At 40.7% G+C, this 20974-nt stretch overlaps 1 protein-coding gene across 4 annotated transcripts; it reads left to right on the top strand.

Moving 5' to 3' along the window:
• Positions 1-201: 201 nt before the first annotated feature.
• LOC118357688 (RUN and FYVE domain-containing protein 2-like) lies at positions 202-20289 on the top strand. 4 transcript variants are annotated; one of them, XM_052477861.1, is made up of 19 exons: positions 202-387; positions 1476-1608; positions 3493-3666; positions 3969-4086; positions 9150-9251; positions 9734-9857; positions 10231-10295; positions 12070-12135; positions 12521-12590; positions 12690-12791; positions 12925-13041; positions 13324-13491; positions 13622-13719; positions 17454-17573; positions 17878-18007; positions 18156-18250; positions 18552-18600; positions 18759-18839; positions 19037-20289. In XM_052477861.1, exons 2-19 carry the CDS (start codon positions 1533-1535, stop codon positions 19178-19180), a joined length of 1899 nt encoding a protein of 632 aa, XP_052333821.1. In that variant the 5' UTR covers positions 202-387; positions 1476-1532; the 3' UTR covers positions 19181-20289. The 4 variants fall into 4 exon arrangements, with proteins under 4 accessions (XP_052333821.1, XP_052333822.1, XP_052333823.1 ...); XM_052477862.1 differs by having other exon boundaries at positions 203-387; positions 1548-1608; XM_052477860.1 differs by lacking the exons at positions 202-387; positions 1476-1608 and adding an exon at positions 2084-2638.
• The last annotated feature ends 685 nt before the right edge of the window (positions 20290-20974 follow it).

Here is a 20974-nt window from a genome sequence, read left to right as displayed (position 1 = left end):
TCACTTAAACCACTTCCTGAATGTCTTTGCATTCCATTTACTACAGGAGGCCAGGGATTGGCCGGCCTTTGTAGGCTTGTTCCTCCCCATCAGCAGAACCATTCCTGCCCCTCCTCAAACAGGAGACTCCTCCTCCGCCCTCATCGACCCCTCTCATCTGCTGCCCGTATGTGTACTATGTGCTCCGAGTTGTTCCACTGGGCGACATTCCCTCTTCTCTGCCTGTGACTGACTGCAGAGGGATGAGGCTCCCTCAGTACCAAGGCCCAATGCAGCACACCCAACAGACCCCAACCCAGCCAGGCAAGATCTGGAGTTACTGAGTCAGTCTGAGCCCATCTGAAACAAGCCAAGCAGTGTGCTGCTGCTATCGTTGCTCTGCCTGAGGTAAGTCAGCACTATTTTCATCAGAGTCCAGACAGACAGTCCAGCGGTTCATTTAGTACTAGTGTATAATGTTAATTAGTTTATGTTCAGGGAACATTCTACAGAAGGGAGGATGTTACAGTGTAGAGTACATATCTCAGGGAGGATGTTATAGTATAGAATATATCTCTCAGGGAGAATGTTACAGTATAGAATATATATATATATATATCAGGGAAAAATGTTACAGTATAGAATATATATCTCAGGGAGGATCTTACAGAATAGAATATATATCTCAGGGAGGATGTTACAGTATAGAATATATATCTCTGGGAGGATGTTACAGTATAGAATATATATCTTTGGGAGGATGTTACAGTATATCTAAGGGAAAATGTTACAGTATAGAATATATATCTCTGGGAGGATGTCACAGTATATCTAAGGGAGAATGTTACATTATAGAATATATATATATATCTCAGGGAGGATGTTATAATGTAGATTATATCTCTCAGGGAGGATGTTACAGTATAGAATATACATCTCAGGGAGGATGTTACAGAGTGTACAGGACATATCTCAGTCCACGTGTAACTGGTAGAAAGGGAGGGTGCCGCAGGAAATCAGAGTCATATGATAGTGCAGCACTGACTGGCAAATCAGCAGGAAAACAGCAGAAACGTTACTGACACTGTCAGTGGAGACAATGGACTCCACAGTCATGGTTCCTGCTTGCTTCTGAAAATATAAGAAGGCTGTTCCGACTGTAGAATCAGGAAATGGAATAGGCAAGTTAATAGAATCTGTATGGTTCCACGGAACAATGTTCAGCTTATTTAGTTAATGGATCCAAGACCAACATATTTATAATCATATTGCTTGGATTTGTTACATTGTTTATCATTTTGTTTATCTCTCTCCATGAGTTCATGACATGCTGTGTTATGGTCCAGATTCAAAACTAAGGACAATAAAGTGCACATTATACTGCGTCAGAATATTCCTGTTGTATGTTGGTTTGTGACCAACTGACACTGTGTGGGCACTCAGTTGGCATCCCTGTATTTGTGTAACACTTCGACTTCTCTCCTCTCTTACTGCAGACTAAACAGTTGTTTGTCCAGGTCCCCAGACCATCTTGAGTTGAAGTGATTTTCACCATGTATTCCCCTCAGAGTTTACATCGCTGGGGCATCACTCACACTGAGAGCATGGAGCGACTTGCATACAGTCAAGGTAAACAAGATCAGATAGCTTACAATTTCTTCTCAATCATATTGTGGTACAATTGGCCACAACACTATTTTTTAAACTGAGTATTACAGACACAGACATGGAAAAACTGGAATCCTACTGAAATGCTCCATTGAATTATGAAAACTATCAATTTCGGATCATTTATTAACTTTGGAGGGACATGCATCAAGTTTATCTAGTGAACATTTTTCATTCATTACTAAGTAAGATTATTCATATCTGTGAACTTTTAATGACAAGAAATATTCATGTCTGATCAACACTTCTATTTTCTCTAAACACTGTATAGAGCTAGGCAAGTATACGAATTGTTTTATTAATATTGAATTACTTAAATCGTATTTTATTTTACTCCATTTAAATAATTGATACCATATCATTATATTATACAGTACTCCAAATTGTGTGCAGAAATAACTTGATTTCTTCCAGCCCGCGGTAGAGGGTAGCAGAATCCCAAGTATCTCACGCCATTACGTAGTGCATTGTGTGCGTTTTTGACGCCTCCCATACGGACCTGAGGGATTCGGCTTCATAGGATCTTTACACTCTGCGGCGAATAAGGGATAGTCATTTGTCATTGATGACTGTGAAAGCGGCGTTCACACTTAGAATGTAGACGAAATGTGATAGGCATTATAGTGTTGGGATTGGATGGTTTAGCAATGTTATCCCAGACATTTCTGCAACAATGGTCGCCAGGTGAATTGTCCGTATGATATTTCGACGATGGCGACACCTGCAGAGCACGACCTTACATTAGCTGAAGCAGAGAGCAACAAAGAGAAGTCTCAAGTATTCGGAATCCTTAGGTTTCAGGAAGAAAAATCGACGGGTGAAAAAGCTAGCACCACCACGTCCACGACCATGAGAGCCGGGGACGGGAGATGGCAGGCCCCCATATTTGCACTAGCCAGGAAAGCATCAGAGACCTTTTCAGGAAGCAGCAGTCATGTTTTGGCGAAGGTAGCGGAACCCACATCTTTTGTAAACGAATGGAGTGCCCAAGGTAATTTGGATTTATGTGCTCGTCTTGTTTTGTTGTTTGATTTTGCATAGATCAACACAGCTGTCATGTCATCCCGTTCCTGCTCCATACATGTTGCTACAGTATCAAATGCATATGTGTCGGTCATTGTTGATTGTGCGACATGCATCTATTTTTCTGCGTGAGTTTACGCATCGGCGGAAGAATCTGTTTGGAATTATTCTCTTATCAATTCAACTCATTCACTGTCAAATGGTGATAACCTTATGATGTTTTTGTGTGATTAACCAATAGCTAGTTAGAACCACACCCCGAGCTCATATCGTGATCCAGATGCGATGCTTGCTGCACTTACTTTGGGTGATTGAGACCAGTTGCATCCCTTGTGGAGTGGAAACAGGCCTGTAACGCACATTAATAGATCTCTCAACTACTGACGACTCTGATCTGAAGCAGAATAGCAACATGATAGATGGCATCATTTGCCCCCATGTGTCAGTTGCATATTTACAGCTAAAGGCCACAGTGCAAATCTGTTTCTGATCAATGTTTTCTTCTGGTTTGATCAGAAATAGTAATGAAACACTCATCGCAAATTTAGTTGATCAGAAAAGGTTATTTATTAGCCAGGATGAAACCCAATAACGTGCCTACATACGGTGTCATGTCTGTACAACACATATTGCAGAGAACTATGAAATGGACTGTGACTGTTTATTGATGTAATGTAGATAGGCATTACAGATGTCAACATGTGCTGTATGTTTGTGTGCACCACTATGCAAAACATAATGGCATGGCTCTTTGTTGACATACTATAGGTAGTGTTTGAATTGATCACTCCCAAATGTGGGTCTGTTTCCTTCCCTCTCCAGCTCTGCGGGACCCTATGGCGATGGAGAGAGCCAACCTGCTGAACATGGCCAAGCTCAGCATCAAAGGCCTGATCGAGTCGGCCCTCAGTTTTGGACGCACCCTGGACTCCGACTACCCTCCACTCCAGCAGTTCTTCGTTGTCATGGAGCACTGCCTCAAACATGGTCTCAGAGGTATTCACTTATCATTGTTACCATGGTGCAGAACTAGTTGAATCCCATTCATAATGTTGACACTATCAGCTCATGGACACATTTTTATTACATAATGATTTGTTATGTTCATTCATCAACACATACTGTATCATACTCAACGCCCGCTGTTGGCAGAACGTGACGGAATATATAAATATGCTATAATCTCCCCTTTCCCATTATTTTCTTGAATGTTAAAAGATGCAACAACATACTTTCTCGACTGTGTTGTGTAAAATTACCCATGAGATAAGGCTCAATGTTTATTCTTGCACCCACAGTGAAGAAGTCATTTCTTGGATACAACAAGTCTCTGTGGGGTCCTCTGGAGATGGTGGAGAAGTTGTGTCCCGAGGCAGGAGAGATCGCAGCCAGCGTCAGGGACCTACCAGGACTAAAGTATGGTACCAGAAGAGAGAGAGATAGAGAGAGATGACTGTAGCTGACATTTCTATGTAGAAAAATGGAGAGATGAACTTCTTGATTAGGGCTTGATTCAATCCGTATCGCCAAAGTTCAACGATGTAGCACGCTTGAAGTTTAAGGTAATTACAGATGAAGTCGATATATGCAGCATTTACCTTGAATGCAGTCTCCACTAATGAGGGAGCATTGGCTTTAAATGTCAATCACGATGTAAAGCTGATCTTCAGCGATAAGGATTTGAATCGAGCCTTTATTTTCGTGACATTTAGTTAAAAATAGCTAAGAACAAGACCATCAGGCCAATGCATTTGGGCACGGTGTCAGCCTTCATCTTTACGCCCTGAAACAGGCTGACACCATGCCCAAACATGTTGGCTTTCGTTTGTCATGTTTTTCAGTTAACTAAGGGGTTGACACATTTGAGCTCACCAGCAGAACAGTGTATTTTCTTCTCAGAAATGTATATTTTATGAACTTTGTGTTCACGTTAGTTTTGTTTCCATTTGTAGGCCCTAATGACCACTACGGTTCACTGCAAGCAGAAAGTATACTACTAGTTTAAAAGCACTAGGCCTAATTGGATCCCTGTGTTCACTGATATGCTAAAGAGAAACTTGAGCCAGAAAAAGGAAGTGCCTCAATGTATTTTTGTACTTTCGCTTCGTGTTTTTCATTAAGACTGAAACTCTGGTGAAGCATAATTTCAGCCCAGATTATAAAGGGAACCCCATATGGAAAGGTTAAGACATACAGTGCATTCGGGAAAGTATTCAGACCCCTTGACTTTTTCCACATTGTGTTACGTTGCAGCCATTTTCTAAAATTGATTAAATGTGATTTTTTTTCCCCCCTCATCAGTCTACACACAGCAATGACAAAGCAAAAACAGGTTTTTCGTTTTTTTTGCTAATTAAAAAGCAACTACAATAATGAAATATGACATTTACATAAGTATTCAGACCCTTTACTCAGTACTTCGTTGAAGCACCTTTAAATGCGATAATGGCTGCGATTATTCTTGTGTATGACGCTACAAGCTTGGCACACCTGTATTTGAGGAGTTTCTTCCATTCTTCTCTGCAGATTCTCTCAAGCGCTGTCAGGTTGGATGTGCAGGTCACTGCACAGCTATTTTCAGGTCTCTCCAGGGATGTTCGATCGGGTTCAAGTCCAGGCTCTGGTTGGGCCACTCCAGATCTCTGGCCACTTTACCATAAAGGCCTGATTGGTAGAGTGCTGCAGAGATGGTTGCCTACCATTTCCACAGAGGAACTCTGGAGCTCTGACAGTGACCATCCAGTTATTGGTCACCTCCCTGACCACGGCCCTTCGCCCCGATTGCTCAGTTTGGCCGTGTGGCCAGCTCTAGGAAGAGCTGGAATGATGGAGGCCACTGTGTTCAATGCTGCAGACATGTTTTGGTACCCTTCCCTGTATCAATCCTGTCTCGGAGCTCTGCGGACAATTCCTTCGACCTCATGACTTGGTTTTTGCTCTGACATGCACTGTCAACTGTGGGACCTTTTATATAGACAGGTGTGTGTCTTTCCAAATCATGTGAAATTAGGGCTGCGGTGACCGTATTACCACCACACCAGCGGTCACAAGTTCTGAAGTTAGTCGAATTCTATGTGATCGTTTAGTCACGGTAATTAGACTTCACCAAGCTCTGATGCTGCTGATTGTCATTAGTAGCCTACCAAAGATACTAACTGCCTGGTACTCAGCACTCTATTGTCCTTCTAATCACTCTGACATCAATGCAAATGTAATCTAAAATCTAATCAAACACTTCATGAGCGCCCATAAGCTTGTGTTGCGCAACAATTCTATAGGCTATGCAATTGTGTGAGAACTGAGTGATGGCCTCTAAAAAGAGGAGGATCCCATCAGTTTTCTATAGGCTAGGCCTACTATATTTATTTCTCAACTTTCCTAATATTAAGCAAATATTAATCACATTGCTTCTCTTTACAACAGGAGTATAGACTACCTAGCTGGCATGAAAATGAACCACAGGAAAAGCATCCTCCATTTGCTATTTAAGTGCAGAGATTACATGTATTTTTCCCCCCTGCCCCTGCTTCGAGACAGGTGCATGATAGTGGTTAATTTTAAATCAAAACCAATTTCACACATATATTATGTAGTATATGTAAAGACAAGATTAAATCAAGAAATAGTGTGATCGGTGACAATATTAGCCTATCACATGTGAATGATGCCCAGCTTAAGGCAAAACTGCATTTTTTCCCCCCTTCTACTTTTTCAAATAATAGTTGCACACCTCATGTAGCATAGCCCATAGGCCTGGATGTTTTGATAAGGGTTGTAATCACAACTAAAGTGGCCAAATAACTTCTTTAAAATGAAGCACATTAATCTGCTTTACAACAGGTGTAGAGTCTAACTGGCATACATACTGTATGCAGCGCGTGAGTTTCAAGGTCTGGGAAGATAACTTTCACCATAAAAATGCACATTAATAATAAAAGCATTACATGCATAATCACATTTGTGTTCATTTTGATAATGGTGTTTTCCCGTTAATAGAACAACATCTGCTCTTATAGCCTACTGCCGTGTGCGCATCGCTGCGCTTATAATGTGAAGAAATAGACTGATAGTTTATCAACATTTTAAGCTAAACGTTTTGATCTGTTGCGTCATTCTCATTGCATAAAAATGTTTCTTTTGGATTGCTAGTGGTTGTGTTCATTTGGGATCTATCGCATCCCGCAACTGTCCCAGACTATGTTTGGAATATTTATTTATTGCACAGAATAGAATAGGTCAACTTTTGTACTATGGGGGATAGTAGATTGACATAGGCTAGTGCTTTTGCTGTTCGTTAGGCCTAAAACTAAATGTGGACAGTTCTTGCAATATGCACCTCAGATTTGGATAAGGACTCACGCAGTTGCGTCCCGGATGTGTCTGTCTTCACTTGAAAGACATTATCAAGTGCTTCTCAAATTGTGAATGAGAGACTGACGAAGTGTGTACAGCCTGCGCAAAAAAACTAAGCAGAGCTCATGCCTTTTCAAGTGACTTTTTTCAAATCCTCATTAGTCACATCATGCAGCCTTACAATGTATTACAAATCAAAACATATAGCCCCATGTTTGTAGAACAACTAAAGTTATATTAATAACTCTAAATTTAAGCATATAGGAGTACCTATTTCTTTATTAACGGCTCAACAAAGAATTGCGCACTCCCTCAAATCGTTTGGAGAAAACATATTTGTTCAATTTTATTCTTCATACTATAAAATAATGCCACAAAATTCTAATTCTAAGCAAATCTTGTTTGCTAAATGAACATGTGTAGCCCAACGCCATTTGACAGATCAGGACATAAGGACAACTCAGAGTATGCTATTATGTTCTTCTGAAATAGACTAAAATTTTTTCATTTCATGCTTTAGACCTGTCTAAAATAAATAATGGATTTATTGTGAAGCTGTAGGCTATATTACATGGATTTATTGTGATGGTGTAGGCTATATTACATGGATTTATTGTGATGGTGTAGGCTATATTACATGGATTTATTGTGATGGTGTAGGCTATATTACATTAATGTATTGTGATGGTGTAGGCTATATTACATGGATTTATTGTGATGGTGTAGGCTATATTACATGGATTTATTGTGATGGTGTAGGCTATATTACATGGATTTATTGTGATGGTGTAGGCTATATTACATGGATTTATTGTGATGGTGTAGACTATATTACATGGATTTATTGTGATGGTGTAGGCAATATTACATGGATTTATTGTGATGGTGTAGACTATATTACATGGATTTATTGTGATGGTGTAGGCTATATTACATGGATTTATTGTGATGGTGTAGACTATATTACATGGATTTATTGTGATGGTGTAGACTATATTACATGGATTTATTGTGATGGTGTAGGCTATATTACATGGATTTATTGTGATGGTGTAGGCTATATTACATGGATTTATTGTGATGGTGTAGACTATATTACATGGATTTATTAGACTTCTTAAAATGTAGATGGTCCAAAGGTCAGCATCAGTGGCTTGAAGGCTGTGTGTGGAAGCCAGGAGATGCTAAATGTGTTTATGCTAATTAACAGTCAATTACCGTGAGACCGACAGTTATTTGCTTGACAATCACTGGCTGACGAAATGTTTTAATCGCCACAGCCCTATGTCCAATCAATTGAATATATAACACAGCTGGGCTCCAATCAAGTTGTAGAAACAGCTTAAGGATGATCAATGGAAACAGAATGGACCTGAGCTCAATTTCGAATCTCATAGCAAAGGGTCAGAAGACTTAATTTTTTTGCTTAAAATTTCAACTTTTTTTTTTTTATTAAAAAAAAAAAATCTTTGCCATTTTTTAATTTTTGAAATGTCACCTTTATTTATAACCAGGTGGGCAAGTTGAGAGCAAGTTCTCAAGATAAAGCATAGCAGTGTGAACAGACAACAACACAGAGTTACAGTGTAGCCTAGTGGTTAGAGCATTGGACTAGTAACCGAAAGGTTGCAAGTTCAAATCCCCGAGCTGATAAGGTACAAATCTGTCGTTCTGCCCCTGAACAGGCAGTTAACCCACTGGCCGTCATTGAAAATAAGAATTTAAGAATTTGTTCTTAACTGACTTTCCTAGTTAAATAAAGGTTAAAAAAAAAACACATGGAGTAAACAACATTATGCGATGAGGGGGAAAAATTATTCAATCCATTTTAGAATAAGTTGCATGTCGATCATAAAACATGAACGCCACATCTAATGTCAACACATATCAGTAACTTAACAAAATGAGAAAAGGGGAAGGGGTCTGAATACTTTGCACTGTATGTTCTATAACCTAGGAAAACAAGCATACACAGTTTCCTCCATGTGCTATAAAGATGATGACTCAGCCAGGTTGTTAAACATGAAAACAACTTGCATGTCGATCATAAAACATGAACGCCACATCTAATGTCAACACATATCAGTACACAGTGTTTGGCTGTAGTTTTTGTTCTGTTATTGTAGGACTCCGCTGGGCAGAGCTCGGGCCTGGCTGCGTCTAGCCCTGATGCAGAAGAGGCTGGCTGATTACCTCCGCCTTCTGATCACCAGAAAGGACCTGCTAAGGTACTGGAAGAACACCCAGTCTAAACTCACTCACACACTGGTTTTTCTCACACAAATCTTCATCTCCATTCAAGTCCTTGGGCCGGCAGACAGAGAGCCTCCTCAGTAGTGGTTCACCATCTGCTTTTCAGCAGACGAGACGCTAATACCTTCAGATGGGTAGAAGTGGTGTCAGTTATTTTCTACAAGAAAACTGTTAGGCACTGTATATACCATCACTGCTTATTCTATCATAAGTATCCCCCCCGTGAAGCTTCACATTTTATTGTTACAAAAGTGAAACTTCATTTTTAAAATATGGTCAATGATCTACACAAAACACTGTCAAAGTGGAAAAAATATCCACAGCAACATTATTAACTTGACCGTGCTTGCATAGACAAAGGGGGTGAACTTATGCAACAACTATATTTTAGTTATTAATTTGTAAACATTGTATGTGATGATGGTTTGATGTGAAATATGGCGTTTTACCCCCACAGTGATTTCTATGAGAATTCTGCTGTGATGGTAGAGGAGGAGGGTGCTGTCATTGTTGGCCTGCTGGTGGGACTCAATGTGATCGATGCCAACCTTTGTGTCAAGGGAGAAGACTTGGATACACAGGTGAGTCACCCCCACACACACACTTCAGTCATTGTTCTAAAATTCCCCATGACAGCCTTTAAAATAGGCAAGTGAGAGGACACCTCAATGTTATTCAGGGTCCTACCCGTGGACTCAGGATCTGCGTTCCTTTCACCTCGTGGAGAGCACTCGTCGCATCCCAACAATCTAATCAAACTAGTATCTACAACTGTCAAAGCCCAAACAAATTAGTATAATCTAAACAGTTCAGCTGTGCTTCTAGTCTATTCAGATTGTAGCAGCAGATGTTTATACTCCAGTTGTCTCAGACCAATTTGAGAAGGAATATAGTGGTCAAAGTCTATCCAGAAATGTTCAACATACTGGCTGTGTGACATTTTACATTTCTTAGGTTGGGGTCATTGACTTCTCCATGTACTTGAAAAATGACATTGATGACTACAGAAGTGAAGAAAGGTAAAGTAGATACTCTTGTTACTTTAACGAGATGGAATATATCCATTAAAATATAGCTACTACGACACATTGTCTTGGATACGCTGAGAAAGATAAAAGTACAGTTGAAGTCAGAAGTTTACATACACTTAGGTTGGAGTCATTAAAACTTGTTTTTCAACCATTTCACAAATTTCTGTTAACAAACTATAGTTTTGGCAAGTCGTTTAGGACATCTACTTTGTGCATTACACAAGTAAGTTTTCCAACAATTGTTTACAGTCAGATTATTTCACATAATTCACTGTATCACAATTCCAGTGGGTTAGAAGTTTACATAGACTAAGTTTACTGTGCTTTTAAACAGCTTGGAAAATTCCAGAAAATTGTCATGGCTTTAGAAGCTTCTGATCGGCTAATTGACATCATTTGAGTCAATTGGAGGTGTATCTGTGGATGTATTTCAAGGCCTACCTTCAAACCCAGTGCCTCTTTGCTTGACATCATGGGAAAATCAAAAGAAATCAGCCAAGACGTCAGAAAACAAATTGTAGACCTCCAAGTCTGGTTCATCCTTGGGAGCAATTTCCAAACGCCTGAAGGTACCACGTTCATCTGTACAAACAATAGTACGCAAGTATAAACACCATGGGACCATGCAGCCATCATACCGCTCAAGTAGGAGATGTGTTCTGTCTCCTATAGATTAACATACTTTGGTGCGAAAAGTGCAAATCAATCCCAGAACAACAGCAAAGGACCTTGTGAAGATGCTGGAGGAAACAGGTAAAAAAGTATCTATATCCACAGTAAAACGACTCCTATATCAACATAACCTGATAGGTCGCTCAGCAAGGAAGAAGCCACTGCTCCAAAACCGCCATAAAAAAGCCAGACTACGGTTTGCAAATGCACATGGGGACAAAGATTGTACTTTTTGGAGAAATGTCCTCTGGTCTGATGAAACAAAAATGGAACAGTTTGGCCATAATGACCATTGTTACGTTTGGAGGAAAAAGAGGAGGCTTGCAAGACGAAGAACACCATCCCAACCGTGAAGCACGGGGGTGGCAGCATCATGTTGTGGGGGTGCTTTGCTGCAGGAGGGGCTGATGCACTTCACGAAATAGATGGCGTCATGAGGGAGAAAAATGATGTGTATATATTGAAGCAACATCAAGACATCAGTCAGTAAGTTAAAGCTTGGTCACAAATGGGTCTTCCAAATGGACAATGACCCCAAGCATTCTTCCAAAGTTGTTGCAAAATGGCTTAAGGACAACAAAATCAAGGTATGGGAGTGGCCATCACAAAGCCCTGACCTCAATCACATAGAACATTTGTGGGCAGAACTGAAAAAGCGTTTGTGAGCAAGGAGGCCTTTACAAACCTGACTCAGTTATACCAGCTCTGTCAGGAGGAATGGGCCAAAATTCACCCACCTTATTGTGGGAAGCTTGTGGAAGGCTACCTGAAATGTTTGATCCAAGTTAAACAATTTTAAAGGCAATACTACCAAATGATGAAAGAAATAAAAGCTGAAATAAGTAGTTCTCTCTACTATTATTCTGACATTTCACATTCTTAAAATAAAGTGGTGATCCTAACTGACCAAAGATAGTACGATTAAGTGTCAGGAATTGTGAAAAACTGAGTTTAAATGTATTTGGCTAAGGTGTATTTAAACTTCCGACTTCAAAATACTTCTATATAAAAAAATACTTCTAATACTACTACTTTCGAACATAAATGTTCTCGCTTCTGATTTATCTTCCATGATTTGTTTTCCCAATAGAAATGGTCAAATAGCAGCCATCCTGGACCAGAAGAACTACGTTGAAGAATTAAACAGGCAGCTTAAGTAAGTACTTTAATATTTTTTCTTTATCATACTGTATCATTGTGATTGTTTTTTTGGTTGTGTGTGTTTGATAATCGCTCAACTGTGTTATTTTGCTGAGGAAGCTCTTATTTAGACCAAGTTGTTGGCACTGGTTACGCAAATAAAGGTGTCTCTTCTCTTCTATAGTCTTACACTCATTGCTCAACCTCTAAAGAACTCAAGCTCACTAGTTCAACTGCAGGAAATGTAATTCTAAAAGACAATGAAAGTACTTGTGTTTTGTGAGGACGTTTTTTTAAGTCTGTTTTAAACCTGCGATACTTGAAGCAGTTGTGCTTCTTCAAACACCTGTTGGGAGAGACTATGAAATGGCACTAAATTAGCACTTGTATCTTTGGCACAGCTCTTCAGTACACGGCTTACAAGGGAGGGTCGATAACTTGGAGAAATCAAACTCTAAACTCATTGAGGAGGTATGGAAAAGTCTCTCATTAGTACAGTAATAACATTACGGATCTTTTACCATTTTATACATCTGATTTGGTATTCATTTGAACTTCTTTTCATTGTAGCTGGCGATTGCAAAAAACAACATAATCAAACTACAAGAGGAGAATCATCAGCTTAGAAATCAGAACACTGTTATTCTCATGAAAGCTCAGCAGCAACTTGAGGTATGCTTTTTCCTGTTCTCTCTCCGTGTCAGTCAACTGTAGAACCTTGTTCCTCATTTGTAATGTTTGTGGTATTAGGTATTGTGGGTTTGGTCTAATCCACTAATGTCACCTCGGTGTCACTGTCTGTCAGGTGACCCAGGTGGACGTGGACGTGGAGCTGGACACCTACAAGAAGTCGAGGCAGGGCCTGGACGAGATGTACAACGAGGCCAGGAAGCAGCTCAGGGAGGAGTGTCAACTACGCCAGGTCTGTCGTCATCCAGCATTTCCTCTTGATCATTTTTCTATATGGGGCACATTTTCAGTTGAAACCCATTGAAGCCAATGTTTTTTTTCTTGGCAGAGGAAGCAGCTAATGTAGAAAGGGGAGACTCTCACCTTTACAATAGAGGAAACATTGCCAACATAAGCCAATGCAGAATTCTGAAATGAGCATTCAGTAGTATGGTCTGTGTGAGAAAGGTCAGTGCTTTATAGTTGAGCAGAATTTGGGGTGACTGACAGCTGTTCTCCTTGTCCCCCGCTGTAGGATGTGGAGAATGAGTTGGTGGTGCAGGTGAGCATGAAGCAGGAAATGGATCTGGCCATGAAACTGTTGGAGAAGGACATCCACGAAAAGCAGGACACACTGATCGGCCTCCGCCACCAGCTGGATGAAGTCAAGGCCATCAATGTGGAAATGTACTCAAAAATGCAGGTGCCGTGGAACTTTTTGTGTGGCGGATTTTGCTGGTGCTTTTGTGCATAGAGTTGCTATGTTGTTTATGGTATCAGGTTATGTTCCAGTGACTATACTGATCTGATGGCTTTGCTGTGTTGTCGACCAGACTTCCGATGACGGCATGAAACAGAAGAACGACATGATCACTCGTTTGGAGGAGAAGACCAATCAAATCACAGCAACCATGAAACAGCTGGAACAAAGGTAAGGGAGTTGACTTAAAATATCCTCTTAAATTATTTGAAGGTAATATTTAAGGCCCGGTTTCCTGGACACAGAGTAAACCTTTCCCTGGACTAAAAAATACTTTCAATTGAGATGTATAGTCTGGGACTAGGCTTAATCTGTGTGCAGGAAACTGGCCCAGTGGCATGCAGAGTATTTTCTCTTTTTGCATGTAGGTGTATTGTTATGAATGTATGTTTTACCATTATTACAAATCCATTTTGGAGCATTGACTTGGCTGTAGTCTTGTTGTGTTGTGTGACCGTAGCTTTGTCGTGTCTCAGTCAACATGGACCATCTCTCCCTTTCTCTTCCATTCGTTTAACGCCATCTTCTTTGTGATATTTTTATGAGAATACTTTGCTTAACAATTTCTTATTTATTTTGGTCAAATGGAAGTTCCCTGATATTGACTTCCTATTTCTCTTTTCTTTTCCTTGTCTTTTATTGCTTCCATTTTTTTACCCTCATGTTTCATTTCATACATATTTCTACATTGATCTTTTACCCTCATACGTATAATTTCATACATATTCCTACATCGATACACTTCCTGTTTTGTCTACTTGGTCTCAATAGTGATAAAGATTTGCTAAGCCAGACGCGAACGCTCGCCATGTCATTCGTAAAATGTGCCAGCGCAGACACTGAGCACCAATACAAGCTTGTTAAAGACATCTCTTTCTGAGCATTCAAACACAACCACTAACTCTCAGCAAACACTAGGCAGGGGATTTGTTCATATGCAGTATCGTAAAGTAATGGGTTGACTGTTCTTAAAAAGTTTGTTGGTTTTTTAATCAGTCTAATGTTAAGACGAGCTTCTTTCACTAAAGGAAGTTTTGTAGTGCATCCTGTTATTGTGGTACTGTAATAACTAATACACTCAAACATATCTGTAAGAGCAAATACTCTACTCATTATAGCCAATAAAAAGTATAATAATTGTCTTTTATCACATGAAATAATAAAGTTAGATGTTTTGAAATTGTGATCGTGGAATGAATCTTTAAAAATAATTGCCAGCGTTAAATCAGCTCCCTGATTGTGTCCATAGAAATGTTACAAACTGTCCTGCCACTTTCTGACCGTCTTGTCTTCAGAATGGTCTGCCTGTAGATGTCTGGCCATCTTCTCTTCAGAATGGTCTGCCTGTAGATGTCTGGCCATCTTCTCTTTTAGAATGGTCTGCCTGTAGATGTCTGACCATCTTGTCTTCAGAATGGTCTGCCTGTAGATGTCTGACCATCTTCTCTTCAGAATGGTCTGCCTGTAGATGTCTGACCATCTTCTCTTCAGAATGGTCTGCCTGTAGATGTCTGGCCATCTTCTCTTTTAGAATGGTCTGCCTGTAGATGTCTGACCATCTTGTCTTCAGAATGGTCTGCCTGTAGATGTTTGGACATCTTCTCTTCAGAATGGTCTGCCTGTAGATGTCTGGACATCTTCTCTTCAGAATGGTCTGCCTGAAGATGTCTGGACATCTTCTCTTTTAGAATGGTCTGCCTGTAGATGTCTGCCCATCTTCTCTTTTAGAATGGTCTGCCTGTAGATGTCTGGCCATCTTCTCTTCAGAATGGTCTGTCTGTAGATGTCTGACCATCTTCTCTTTTAGAATGGTCTGCCTGTAGATGTCTGGCCATCTTCTCTTTTAGAATGGTCTGCCTGTAGATGTCTGGACATCTTCTCTTCAGAATGGTCTGCCTGAAGATGTCTGGACATCTTCTCTTTTAGAATGGTCTGCCTGTAGATGTCTGGCCATCTTCTCTTTTAGAATGGTCTGCCTGTAGATGTCTGGACATCTTCTCTTCAGAATGGTCTGCCTGTAGATGTCTGGACATCTTCTCTTTTAGAATGGTCTGCCTGTAGATGTCTGGACATCTTCTCTTCAGAATGGTCTGCCTGTAGATGTCTGACCATCTTCTCTTCAGAATGGTCTGCCTGTAGATGTCTGGCCATCTTCTCTTTTAAAATGGTCTGCCTGTAGATGTCTGGCCATCTTCTCTTCAGAATGGTCTGCCTGTAGATGTCTGACCATCTTCTCTTCAGAATGGTCTGCCTGTAGATGTCTGGCCATCTTCTCTTTTAGAATGGTCTGCCTGTAGATGTCTGGCCATCTTCTCTTCAGAATGGTCTGCCTGTAGATGTCTGGCCATCTTCTCTTTTAGAATGGTCTGCCTGTAGATGTCTGACCATCTTGTCTTCAGAATGGTCTGCCTGTAGATGTCTGGCCATCTTCTCTTCAGAATGGTCTGCCTGTAGATGTCTGGCCATCTTCTCTTTAGAATGGTCTGCCTGTAGATGTCTGACCATCTTCTCTTCAGAATGGTCTGCCTGTAGATGTCTGGCCATCTTCTCTTCAGAATGGTCTGCCTGTAGATGTCTGGCCATCTTCTCTTCAGAATGGTCTGCCTGTAGATGTCTGGCTATCTTCTCTTTAGAATGGTCTGCCTGTAGATGTCTGGCCATATTCTCTTTTAGAATGGTCTGCCTGTAGATGTCTGGCCATCTTCTCTTTTAGAATGGTCTGCCTGTAGATGTCTGACCATCTTGTCTTCAGAATGGTCTGCCTGTAGATGTTTGGACATCTTGTCTTCAGAATGGTCTGCCTGTAGATGTTTGGACATCTTCTCTTCAGAATGGTCTGCCTGTAGATGTCTGGCCATCTTCTCTTTTAGAATGGTCTGCCTGTAGATGTCTGGCCATCTTCTCTTCAGAATGGTCTGCCTGTAGATGTCTGACCATCTTCTCTTCAGAATGGTCTGCCTGTAGATGTCTGGCCATCTTCTCTTTTAGAATGGTCTGCCTGTAGATGTCTGACCATCTTGTCTTCAGAATGGTCTGCCTGTAGATGTCTGGCCATCTTCTCTTCAGAATGGTCTGCCTGTAGATGTCTGGCCATCTTCTCTTTTAGAATGGTCTGCCTGTAGATGTCTGACCATCTTGTCTTCAGAATGGTCTGCCTGTAGATGTCTGACCATCTTCTCTTCAGAATGGTCTGCCTGTAGATGTCTGACCATCTTCTCTTCAGAATGGTCTGCCTGTAGATGTCTGGCCATCTTCTCTTTTAGAATGGTCTGCCTGTAGATGTCTGGCCATCTTCTCCTTTAGAATGGTCTGCCTGTAGATGTCTGGCCATCTTCTCTTCAGAATGGTCTGCCTGTAGATGTCTGGCCATCTTCTCTTTTAGAATGGTCTGCCTGTAGATGTCTGACCATCTTGTCTTCAGAATGGTCTGCCTGTAGATGTCTGGCCATCTTCTCTTCAGAATGGTCTGCCTGTAGATGTCTGGCCATCTTCTCTTCAGAATGGTCTGCCTGTAGATGTCTGGCCATCTTCTCTTCAGAATGGTCTGCCTGTAGATGTTTGGACATCTTCTCTTCAGAATGGTCTGCCTGTAGATGTTTGGCCATCTTCTCTTCAGAATGGTCTGCCTGTAGATGTTTGGACATCTTCTCTTCAGAATGGTCTGCCTGTAGATGTTTGGCCATCTTCTCTTCAGAATGGTCTGCCTGTAGATGTTTGGCCATCTTCTCTTCAGAATGGTCTGCCTGTAGATGTCTGACCATCTTCTCTTCAGAATGGTCTGCCTGTAGATGTTTGGCCTCCCCCTTTTCTTTTGCCAGTTTGTCCCATTGCATCCCAATCCCCTGCACCCCTTTTTCCTTGTGATTGGAGCCTCAGTTTTACCCAGTTGGTTTGAATTACACCAGATTACAGGAGGTTGATCGGGACCGCTGGACCGCAGAAGATGGAACGCGCAAATTCAAGCAGGACTTTGTCAACAAAGCCGACAGCCTCCAAAAGCAGATAGCCCAGAGAGAGAAGCAGAGGTAAGAACGCATCCATACGGTATATTTACAGCAGCTCTTAGCACTTGATCCTTCTATATAATAAATATATTGTTTGTCTCTGTACCAAAATGAAGATTTGGGGCTCTATTCATTCTGTATCGCAGAAATTCAGCGTTACAGTGTGATTTGAAATTTAAAGGCAGTGTTCCCGTGCTAGCGGAGAGTGCCTTCATGGTAAACGCTACAAATGTCGACTCAGTTGGAAATTACTTTTAAATGTTTAGCGCCAATCTTCAGCGATACAGACTGAATAGAGTTATCCGGGATGTTGTTCCTGTTGTAGGTTGCAGCTGGAGACAGACCTAAAGATTGAGAAGGAGTGGCAGCAGACCTTACAAAACAACCTGGAGAGGGAACGAGACATCGTCGCCCAGCTCAGTGCTGAAGCCCAGCAAATAAATGGACTTAAAAAGGTTTGTGAGGGTTCCTCGTGTGGCTTTTTGTGACATTGTGGCATTTAAAAAACATCATGTTCAACATATTTTCCATTTGACGTTGTGTCACAGAGATGGAGTATATTTACACACAGTGGACTGATGTATTTGACATGTTTTTCTCCAGGAGTTCCACAGGCTGCAGGATGAGAACAGCCAGCTGACTGGAATATGTGACGAACAGGAACAGGCCCTGGAGGAGCTGGGATGCAAACTTAGCGAGTACTTGTCTATTTTAAACTCCTCATTTTATGTGTTTTTATTTAACACGGTCTGTCTTTCAAAAAGGAATGCACCCTCACCCACATCCGTTAGAGCAATCTCAATGTACCTTTTCAGAAAGGAGTGGAAAGGAGCAACATGCTTTTATGTTGTGGAAGAGGGACTATAATCACATCCATGATCCTTTTATATGCCTCTTGGCCTTAGTTAGTGCACATACTGTTGCAAAGTTCCTTTTAGGATAAATTGAGAGACGTGAACTCTGTAAACTGATGCCTGGCTTTTCTTATTCTTAACACAGATCAAAACTTAAAATTGAGGACATAAAAGAGGCAAATAAAGCTCTTCAGGTAAGTGTCTCTTGAGTTCTACATTGTTATTCAAGTGAAAGTTCAGTCCAATCAGACCATTTTTTTGTTCTTATGAAAACAACTGATCTACTAACATGCATGTTAACCTTGGACCATGCTGTTCCACGAGTCGCCTATCTTACAATCAAATATTCCAGGGGGGCCAGATCTGGCTGAAGGACAAAGACGCCAACATCTGTAAACTGTGTGAGAAGGAGTTCTCCATCTCTCGGAGAAAGGTTAGGTTAAACTCATTACATTTTTTGTGTGAAATTAATTGGGACAGTGCTTAACCAGCAATGCAACACAAAAAGATGTGACATATTTGCCATTCTAATTGTAAAACTATGCAAACCATAACGCATATCTTTTCCTTGTGGTGTACTTCTTGCCTAGGTTAGCTGATTTGTGTTGTCCATGCGTCTCATTTCTCTAGCACCACTGTAGAAACTGTGGGGAGATCTTCTGCAATGCCTGCTCTGACAACGAGCTGCCCCTCCCTGCCTCGCCAAAACCAGTGAGGGTCTGTGATATGTGCCACGCCCTTCTTCTCCAACGCTGTTCCTCAAATGCCACATGAGATGCCTCCTTTCAGCCCCATCCACAGCTTTTACTTAGCCCCCCCTCTGAGTTTGTGTGACTGTTATCAGGTATCAAGCATTCATGTTCTCCTAGGTGTTGTCCTTTGTGTAACATGAGATTTGAGATGTTACATCTGTGACACTTATATGACACTAAGGCTGCGTTTTAGATAGGCAGCACAATTCTGATGGGTTTTTTTCTTCACTTTTGACCAATCATATCAGATATTTTGCCAATAATTGGGCAGAAGATCAGAATTGGGCTGCCTGTCTCCACAATAGACTAAAACCATGTGGGCAGCTGAGCATATCGTTCTAAATCTGCAGTAAGAATATCAAGAGACGATGCAAAGTATGTTTCTCTAAGTACGGAGGAATACAGTGATTGAGCCTGTTGTGATAAGCCGTGGAGTCATTGGACATAATCATATTTTGGTTTTGTTGAGTCGTGTTATTTCACTTGAATGTGGATGGTCTTACCTGTTGTAATTCACACGTGCCTCTAATAAGCCAAAATACTGAATGAGTACCTTTCACAGATTTGTTTCTGCATGATAGAATGCAGGCACATTTCAGAAGTATGTTTACCAAAAGCACTAATGTTCCCAATGCTGCCTTGGTTATGAAGAAGAAGAAACTACATGAAACAGCACAGCAAATGTATATGTTGTACTTTTGATTACTGACTGAAAAACACAATATTAACTTAAGTAGGCCTAATTAATGATTAACTTAACAATAACTATTATTATCATAAAAATATACTATAGCTACCTAAAGTAGCAAATGATTACGTTTGCAAACATACCCATCTTGTATTTATTTTTATAAAGTGGAAAAAATATTTCATTTCAGAGTATTTGTTATTTTTCTGCACATTTTATTTGAATATTTGTCATACAAGTTTAAAATCTTGTATCAAAGTGACAAATAATTTCAGATGTACTGTACATTAATTTGTGTTTACCAAATTATACACTTGCTGTATATTTTGTTTTGTATTCAATCAGCAAAACAGTGTGTTTCAATGTATCATTTTCCAAAACTGGAATGAATACTTTTCATTAAAAATAAATGGATATGGTACATCTCACATAATCAAAATATATCCTGTGTGCCTTATCAGTTTTCAATATATTCTCTTGTTCACTAGATGCCAGTTACTTTGCAGTGCATCAAAGTTGTCCAGGTCCTGAGGCAGCAATGCATCCCCAAACCATCACACTACCACCACCGTGCTTGACCGTTGGTATGAGGTTCTTACTGTGTTTGTTTTTCGCCAGACATAATGGGACCCATTTCATCCAAAAAGTTGACTTAAGTTTGCCAAGAAGCACCTGGATGATCATCATTTTGGGGCGGCAGCCTAGTGGTTAGAGCGTTGGACTAGTAACTGGAAGGTTGCAAGTTCAAACCCCTGAGCTGACAAGGTACAAATCTGTCGTTCTGCCCCTGAACAGGCAGTTAACCCACTGTTCCTAGGCCGTTATTTAAAATAAGAATTTGTTCTTAACTGACTTGCCCAGTTAAATAAAGGTACGATTTTAAAAAATCAAGACTCTTGGAAGAATGTTCTATGGACAGATTCAAAAGTTTAACTTTTTGGATGACATGGGGTCCCATTATGCAAGCATGGTGGTGGTAGTGTGATGGTTTGGGGATGCTTTGCTGCCTCGGGGCCTGGATGACTTGCCTTAATAGAAGGAACCATGAATTAAGCTCCGTATCAGATAATTCTACAGGAGAATGTCAGGCCATCTATCTGTGAGCAGAAGCGCAGTTGGGTCATGCAG

The sequence above is a fragment of the Oncorhynchus keta genome, chromosome 24, assembly GCF_023373465.1.
Source record: "Oncorhynchus keta strain PuntledgeMale-10-30-2019 chromosome 24, Oket_V2, whole genome shotgun sequence".
In the NCBI taxonomy this organism is placed as follows: Eukaryota; Metazoa; Chordata; class Actinopteri; order Salmoniformes; family Salmonidae; genus Oncorhynchus; species Oncorhynchus keta.
This window is presented reverse-complemented; position numbering and strand designations above follow the sequence as displayed.

Coding starts and splice junctions, on each gene's coding strand:
- LOC118357688 (XM_052477860.1), top strand. CDS start 2,359: ATGGCGACACCTGCAGAGCACGACCTTACATTAGCTGAAGCAGAGAGC. Junction 4,087..9,149: donor AGGGACCTACCAGGACTAAA/GTATGGTACCAG, acceptor CTGTTATTGTAG/GACTCCGCTGGGCAGAGCTC. Junction 13,042..13,323: donor AGGAGTGTCAACTACGCCAG/GTCTGTCGTCAT, acceptor CCCCCGCTGTAG/GATGTGGAGAATGAGTTGGT.